This window comes from Erythranthe guttata, chromosome 3 (genome assembly GCF_056151865.1).
Source record: "Erythranthe guttata isolate IM_541 chromosome 3, IM_541, whole genome shotgun sequence".
In the NCBI taxonomy this organism is placed as follows: Eukaryota; Viridiplantae; Streptophyta; class Magnoliopsida; order Lamiales; family Phrymaceae; genus Erythranthe; species Erythranthe guttata.
In genome coordinates, this window is record NC_142535.1 from 4,556,468 (window position 1) to 4,565,627 (window position 9,160).

The 9,160-nt window shown below is 42.6% G+C and overlaps 1 protein-coding gene across 1 annotated transcript; it reads left to right on the forward strand.

Annotated features, from left to right (window-relative positions):
• Positions 1–657, forward strand: LOC148771589 (uncharacterized). Its single transcript, XM_088815126.1, has one exon. It carries the CDS (start codon positions 1–3, stop codon positions 655–657), a length of 657 nt encoding a protein of 218 aa, XP_088671252.1.
• Positions 658–9,160: the final 8,503 nt, after the last annotated feature.

Here is a 9,160-nt window from a genome sequence, read left to right on the forward strand (position 1 = left end):
ATGGAAATCGCTCAAGAACTCGGTGCACGGGTGGTGCGAATAAACTCCGACTCTCAACTGGTAATACACCAGTTAGAAGGGGATTATGAGGTGAAAAATGATAGAATGAATGGATATGTAAACAAAGCCCGAGCAATACAAGAAACTTTCGCGGCTTGCACTGTGCATCAGATCCCGAGAAATGATAACCAGCGAGCTGATTTCCTCGCTAAGATTGGGTCGTCAGTCGTCGACTGCGTTGAGAGAAAGATCTCCATTCTCATTGCCCTTACTCCGACACTCGGAATCATGATGATCGACGAGGAGTCCGATTGGCGAACACCCTTGTTCGCGTATTTCAGAGGAGAGCGAGCTGGTACAAGTAGAGAGCAGCATCGCTTAGCATATAAAGCCAGACACTTCTACGTACGACATGGGATATTGTACAAAAGGAACTTCACCACGGTGGATGCGAGATGCTTAGTAAAGCAAGAGGTAAAGCACGTTCTTGACGAGGTACACCGAGGAGGTTGTGGAGAACATGGAGGAGCTCGGGCCCTCATACAGAAATTACATCGGGCTGGATACTATTGGCCCGGCATGAAGAAAGACACCCATCAATATGTGCAACGTTGCACACAATGTCAGAATTTTTCCCCACTTATCCATAAGCCATGAGAGGAAATGATCATCATGAGCGCCCCATGCCCCTTTGCCCAATGGGGAATCGATCTAGTAGGACCTTTCCCCCAAACCATTGGCAGGAAGAAGTTCCTCATTGTCGCGGTGGACTATTTCACGAAGTGGGTCGAAGCCGAGGCTTTGTCAAAAATAACAGAGGACGAGGTCATGCATTTCATTTGGAAATATATCTGCTGCCGATTTGGCCTGCCCCGAAGCCTCGTGTCGGATAATGGCACTCAATTCAATGGCAAGAAGATTCGCGCGTGGTGTGAAGAGATGAAAATTACGCAGAAGTTTGTGGCAGTAGCGCACCCTCAGGCCAATGGTCAGGTCGAATCCACAAATCGAACCATTGTCAACGGCCTAAAGAAGAGGATAGACGAGCTAGGAGGCAGCTGGGTAGACGAGTTACCTTCGGTCCTTTGGTCTTACCGAACCACGGCCAAAGCAGCTACCGGTGAAACACCATTTCGGTTAACCTACGGAACCGAAGCAGTCATCCCAGTAGAGGTGGCAATGGACACACTTCGCATAGCCACATTTGATGAAGAGACGAATGACGGTGAATTAAGAACCCGGTTGGACGAGATCTTTGACTTACGAGAAGCAGCCTATTTACACATGGAACGAAGCAAGAATTTGATCAAAGCCCGATATGATCAAGCGGTCCGATCTCGCTCGTTCCAGACTGGTGATCTCGTTCTACGACGAGCTGATGCCCTAAAGCACACAGGAAAACTGGAAGCCAATTGGGAAGGACCATACGTGGTCACAAAGTGTTTGGCTGGCGGAGGATATGAGCTGGCAAATATAGAGGGAAAACCATTACCACGGGCATGGAATGTAATCCACTTGAAGCGCTTCTTCGCGTAAAAAAAAAAAAAAAAAAAAAAAAAAAGGAGAGATAGTCAGAGAGTCAGAGAAGCAGAAAAGTAACACATCCTGTAAAAGAAAAACCATCAATAAACATTTATTTTTCGAGCTGGGCTAGGCCCCGTGGTTTTTTCTCTCCTTATTTGGAGGGTTTCCACGTTAAAAAATCCTTGTGTTATTTATTTAAGTTACAACCGAGGCGTTAAATCGCGTATTATACCGAGGCGTTAAATCGCGTATCACACTGAGGCGTTAAATCGCGTATTACACCGAGGCGTTAAATCGCGTATTATACCGAGGCGTTAAATCGCGTATCACACCGAGGCGTTAAATCGCGTATTATACCGAGGCGTTAAATCGCGTATCACACCGAGGCGTTAAATCGCGTATCACACCGAGGCGCTAAATCGCGTATCACACCGAGGCGTTAAATCGCGTATTATACCGAGGCGTTAAATCGCGTATCACACTGAGGCGTTAAATCGCATATTACACCGAGGCGTTACATCGCGTATTACACCGAGGCGTTAAATCGCGTATCACACCGAGGCGTTAAATCGCGTACTAAAATGAGGCGTTAAGTCGCGCGCATAAATGAGATATAAAAATCAAAGGTTAAACTAAAATAAGAGTAAGTTGTTTCAATGAACAGAAAGTGGCTTGCCAAAGATCGGGCTAAGTCTTAGGTCGATGAATTCAAGGGATGATCACCGATGCGAATTAAAAAGAGTTGTTGGTTCAACTCGAATCCAACAATAAGACCGCTGAATCTAAAGATTATTCTTGAAATACATAACATCAAGATATAAGTAAGCACGAAAAGCAAAGCTTAAACAAACGAGCTCCCGATATATTGATATACGAAAAATAGAGAAGATTGTTTAAAACATACAACAAAAAGAAGAAGGAAAAATATGAATACATAGCATAAAAGTACATGGGCGGGAACAAAGGAAAAAATTGGCTAAGTATTTTCGGAAGGCTCCACCCTGGCTTCGCCTTGATCCCCGGTAGACGGAAGAGGAGATGAGGTAAGGTCAGACGTTGTCTTGTTGAGATTTGCCATTGCATTGATAGTCTCAACATCCCTAACCAAATCGGTGATGATCACCGAAGAGCTCCCTTGGCGAGAGAAGTCCTCAACGAGCTCCCGATGCACCTGCCTCCACCACTCCAAGTCAGGGTCCTCGTTCACATCGCCTTCAAAACCCGGAATCACGTCATCCGGCAAGTCCTCGGCAAGATCATTCTCGGCCAGCGGGAACTCGATGCCAGCACCGCTTAATCGCTTCCGAACAGCCTTCACCGCTTCCGAAAAGAAGAAGCGAGCCAGACCGGACGCTTGTCGGGTGAACGTCGTCGAACGCCAGAGCCGATCGAAAAAGCGACCGACGAACGCCTCCATAAAACGGAGACCCTCGGATGACCCCGGGAACAGCCTATGCCCTTCCTTCACTCCTTTGGCGAAGTTAGCGGACGCTTGTACCCCTGCTGCAAAGAGCTCATTCGAAAGATGCTTCGCTTTCTCTTCCAAGCTGGCGTTATGCGACGCCAACGAGTCCTTCTCGGCTTGTAAAATCTTCTGCTCTTCTTGCAGCTTCCGCACCTCGGCAAAAAGCCCCTCCTTCGACGATTCTGCCACCGCCAGCTCTCTTTCAGAAATCGGACCTCCTTCCGGAGTTGAACGACCTCCTTCTTTTGGTTATCATATGCCTCGCGTGAGACATCGTCCCACCCAAGGGGCCCCGAAAAGGCGATGGCGAATTGCTGCACGCACAAGAAATGCAAGTTGTGAATAAAAAACATAAGGATAAGAACTAACTCGCGCGTACGAAATAAAACTGACTTGCGTGATATTATGTAAAAGCAACTCAAGCCGGTCACCCTTACTCATTTGCCCGAAGTGGGCAACGTCTCGAGGAAACGCCAAAGCCCGGCAAGCGGCAATGGCGTTCTCTGCATTCTGGCAGAGATGAAGTGCAAAGTTGGGGGGCGGAGATGGCCCGACTTGCCCAAGAGAGGACCCGACTGGCCCAAGGGCCAACTCGGCCCTTCTCTTCTTCGAAGTGGGCTCTTTCTCTACCACTTCCTCGGTTGAGGAGGGTGGCGGAGAAGAAACCGCAACTACAGCCGAGGACCGTCGGGGAGGCTTGGGATCCTCAACGCGTGACCCACCTCGAGGACGCGAAGTCCCGACATTCTTCTTGGGGGGCCTCGGTCTTAGAGCCCCTTCCTTCGGAGATCGTTTCTCAGATTCTGCGGCTAAGGGATGCTGGAACTCGGATGCCTGAAATTCAGGCTCCGGCTCGGACGGACGAGTTGCCGGCTTCTCACCTCGAAACATCCTCTTCATCCTTAAGTCTGTCCACGGAATCAAGAACGATGTGATAAGTAAATGGGAAAAATACCAACAAGTATGAATACAGTCAAATAAGAAACAACAGCCCAAAATAAACACGGAACCAAGACAAAAACGGCTATCATGTCTAGACCCACCTAAATCCTCTCGAGTTAGGGGACGAGTGCCGTTGTCATTAAAGTAGAAGTGGCGGAGCATTGGTGGGAAGCTCGTAAGACTGTCAGGGATACCGTAACTCGGTTGAAAATGAACGATCATTTTCAGAAGCCAGTCATCAATCGCTAGAGGTTTCCCCCTCTTCTTCTCGGGTAAGGTGGCGAGCCAATGACACAGATAAGGAGTGTCACTGGGGTTTCTCGCGAAAAAATAATGGCCTTGCCACCCGTCGGTCTTATTGGGTGGCATCAATATCTTGAAGCCCGGGCGAGCTGAGATGGAAACATGGTAGGGGCTGGAATTTTTCAATACCATAATACTCCGAAATCGGGTTGGGGTAGGGATTACCCCCGACCAGGCACAGAGCATGCGAAATCCGGTCCTAATGATTATGGCATGAAAGTGAAATTGGTTAAGGGATATGTTACATATTTGAGCAATTTCGGAGAACCAAGGCGAGATGGGGAATGAAAGACCGAAGTAGAACTGTTCCGAAAACCAAGTGCTAAAACCTGGGGGGGGGGGGGGGGGTTAAGGGGCGTTGATCTCGAGAGGGTAAGATTAGCTCGACGTCGGTAGGGAGACCTATATCGCGAACTAAGTTTGCTAGGTCTATCTCGCTTAAAGTACTGGGCCCCCATTGATCATCCTGATCTCGCCCCCCAGACAACGAAGGAGAGCCACTCCTCGCGGAAGACAGAGCGTCATCCCTCCCCCTTTTCTTAGATGTTTTCAACAGTTTACCCGAAGGGGAAAAGAAGGGTCCCTCCTCCGAGGAGGAAGAGACGGTGAGGGTAGGATATTCATCTCCCTCCCTAGAAGGCATTTTCTGACCAAAAGGGTCGGGGGAATGGGAAGACATGGGTTAAGGACAGTAAAAAGCAGGGGAGAAATGAAGTACCTTTGTCGAAGAACAAAGCGAGCACGGGAGGAAAGAACTCTGTTTTCGGAAAGCAAAATCGCCGGAGGTAAATAAAGATAGGAAGAGCACAGAGGTGAAGAAGAGGAAAAATTTTGAAAATTCGCAAAAGCCAGATATTTATAGAGGGGGGAAAAGAGGAAAACTTGATCGTAACCGTCTATTCGGACAGACGAGATTTAGAGTAGAATATCTCGAAACCGGTGCAAGAAGCGCCGATTGGAATTCCTCAGTAATGACCTAGGAAAGAGGGGAAATCAATCGTAACCGTTTATTCGAGTGGACGAGATTTAATGCAGATCGTCTCGAATCCGGCGCAAAAAGCACTGATTGAAATTCATCCATGATGACCTAGGGAACTCGAATCGACCACATGGGGTGTCAGAGCAATTAATGGAGAAAAAAGCGGAGGCGGGGTTGCGTGCACCAACCGAACATAAACCGAAGTCCGAACGCGCACCTCGTACTCCATACTTATAAAACGAGGTGAGAAAAAAATGAACTCGTCTTATAAATAAGGATTAGGGGGGAGTAGTTGATACGGGCTACTGTGACGAGGTGAATAAATACAAACTGAGAAGAGCTAATTTACTAGCACAAGACACGATGTCGGACTGCGACCTCCGAATGACGAGCTGGCAACACCATGACTCGCATTCCAGTATAAGCATGACCTAGAGCAGGCCCAATAAGGGAGGCCCAAAACATTTGACTTGAGAAGGGAGGAAACCCTAAAAAAGGAAACCTTGGAGGCCAAGGTTTCCTCATCTATAAATAGAAGGACCATTAAACACACACACACACACGAAAAACTACATTATTCATTACTATATTACAAAAATACTCATCTTTTCCGATCACTGACTTGATCGTCGGAGCTTTCCCGCCGGGAATTCCTCCCGGCGTTGCAGGTACCATCATCGGAGTACGGACCAAGGTGACTTGAGGAAGACGGAAGCCCCACGGACCAAATCAAATTATAAAATAGTCTGGTTGCTCACAGAAATTTAGAGTGCCATCATCCCATACTTATTTATAAAAGAGTTCAGACAAAAAAATCTTCTATAAAAAAGTCCACACATTGTTTAGATGTGTGTAAAAGATTAAAATACCCATCATATTTTAATATGTTCTAATTTCATCATTTAATTTAATTTAACCTCAACTAGTGAAACACTAGTGCGTGAACGGGGTATTCATCATAAAAACAAATACTTAATAATAAAACGGTTCTCGAAATAGTAAAATCAATTGTTGGTATGTAATATAAAGAAGTAGAAAATATTAAAAAAGAAAACTAATTTGTATGGTGCAAGTGTTGAAATAAGTGAAAAAACTAAACATCGAAGGTTTTAATTTTTGCATACAAAGAGTGAATATATCTTTGGTCCCAAACTTATACAATCATAATGACATATGAACATTTGATACTTGAATTTGATCCAAACAATCAGTGTTATTAATACCCGCATCTTGTGCTTAGGTAATGTTTGAACTCCGTCCAACTCGGTGGAAACTTTTCAATTATGGCATCAACTTGATAGGATTTACTTACCTCATGACCCTCGACGAGAATATCATAGATCATGAGTTGGAGTTAGTTTACTTGCTCATTACAGTTTTGCTATCGACCATTCGATAAAATTGGAATTTGTCCACTATAAATTTCATATAACCCGCATCTTCAGACATGTATTTCTTGGACAAACTATCCTACAAAAGTTTAGCAGTCTTTATAGGACTATAAACTTTGTACTACTGTTCGTCCAAGCATATCAAGATGTAGTTACGGCATACGGCATAGGAAATCAAAGTGACTCCACGCATTAACGGCTAGGAAGACTTTCTTGTTATTTTCGGGAGTTTCTCCTTCCTTCACCTTAGGTGGCTCCTCGTTCAGAAACATAGCCAAATTCATGGTAGTAAGGTAGAAGAACATTTTGTTCTTCCAAGTAGCAAAGTCCGTGCCCCTAAACTTGTTTGATTTTTCGGCCGCACCGATAATCTTAGGAGTGGCATCATTGATTGAAAGCATCAACACGAATTTGAATAAGCACCAGCTTAAAATAGCAGAATTCAAAATATATGAAAATTCAAAATTCTATATTTATTTTCTCAGTACCGAAAACAAACTTTATTCTAATGTTGAAACAAAGAATAAATGTTTTATTCAAAATTAGGTACTGAGGATTGTTTAATTGATTTAGACGAAACAGTAAATCAATACATAATTTTTATCAAATAAAAAATTCAAAAAGCAATATATTAGTATAAAATAGTGACCCAAGGTATTGAATGCATCACTATCCGAGATTTTAGAGTCAGACTCCTCTTTCTAGAATTCTAATCTAATACATAATACAAAACAAGTTATACTTTGTTTACAAAATAATAATAAGTCCCAAGTTTTGAGCATAAAGAAGTTTTACATAAACTTTTGTAAACAAGAAGCAAAATTCTCACAGCATAAGAAATTTATGCAGAAGTTATAAAACACAGAAATTGACTGTTGTCTTAAGATTGTTGGTGTAATTAATAACAACATGCGTAAACGAAAAATACTTACTTGTTTGTCGAAAAGAGAAATTGTGAAAAACACAAAGAACAATCGAGGCTTGCCAAAGCAATTCCCTTAAGACAATATTTCTGGTTGTTAACGTGCACAGTTGTTGGGTGCTAAATACCAACACGCAAGTGTACGTATCGCAAACAAGTAGTAAAGTAGACTCGTGAGAGTCGGATGTCGATCCCACAGGGAATACGCAAATTATTTAATCCTAAGTACCAAATCCTAACAATTGTGATTTTTATCCAGCCTACGCAGGGTTGCCAAATTAATTAACTAAATAAATTAAACTAATTGAGAAAGCAAGTAATCACGAGAAAATATCAATAATAAACGGATCTAGGATTTTATCTTCCCCCTATGCGATAATTCTTCACCCAATTAATTTCCTATCATGCAAGTTACGATTCCCGATTATTAACCCAAGACACGAAATTATTCATAACCAGCTGTCGCTGCGCTATAAACCTATTATTCATAAAAGATTCACTATATGTCTATGCAAACCTAGTATAAATAAAGCATTAAATAACAAGTCTCGTAAACGGCTACCTAAGGTATTATCTGTATGTCTACGATAATACATGCAATCAACACACGCATTCGGTGAAAAACTACTCGAAGGCTCTTCTAGCCCTGTTCTAATTATTAAAACGATTTGTCAATCAATTCTAACAATAACAAATAGCAACATAAGTTAGCTACGCTCATGCACTAAATAAGATCAAGATAGAAGAAATAATCGAAGAATTAAACTTGCATAAAAGTAGAAAAATACGTTCGAATTACCACATAGGGTTCCAATAAAATCCTAGAATAAAAACTTAGCTACTCATGTTCGTAACGAAAAACATAATAAAAATACGAAAGTTCATAAAAATCAGAAAAGAAAAGGAAAAAGGAAAACTAGGATGAAGAGTCGTCAAGTCTTCGTCTTCGTTCTCTTGCTCCTTGATTGCGTGTAGAAAAGATAAAAAAACTAAAAACTAATAATAACGATAAAAGGTAAAAAGTTAGATCTAATTGTGTGCTCTTGGCCTTTAAATAGGGTGCAAAAATATAATAGGGCTGGTTTCCTTGTGTAATTAAAATTCCTTCACTGCGCCTTCACGTCCACCCGGACGGCCGTGTGAGATTTTGAACTAAAATCCGCACGGCCGTGCGGTCTTTAATTCTGCAGAAATCTGATTCTTTCACTTTTGGCCCACTTTTTCTCTGAATTTGCAGTTTTCACCCCAAAAGTTGTCAATTCTCCAATTTGCACCTAAAATACAAATAATAGCCATTTTAAGCACCAATTATCATTAAAACACACCAAAAGCTCCAATTAAAAGGTACAATTAAGTGTATAAATATACACTTAACAACAGTCTCTTCCCGGTAGTCTCCCAAGGTACAACGATCGGTTGTCAAATATTTGCACGAATATTCGATCACATCGAGCGCACATCTTTTGAACTTTAATCATTTAATCAAGGGAATTTTCGTTCACTTTACTTCAGGATTATGATCAAGTAAATAAATGAAATTAGTCTTTACATAATTTAATTAATATTACTCAATATTAATTATTGGAAATCATAAAAGTTCCAACATTATGCACTATGCCACGTTTTATCCTTCG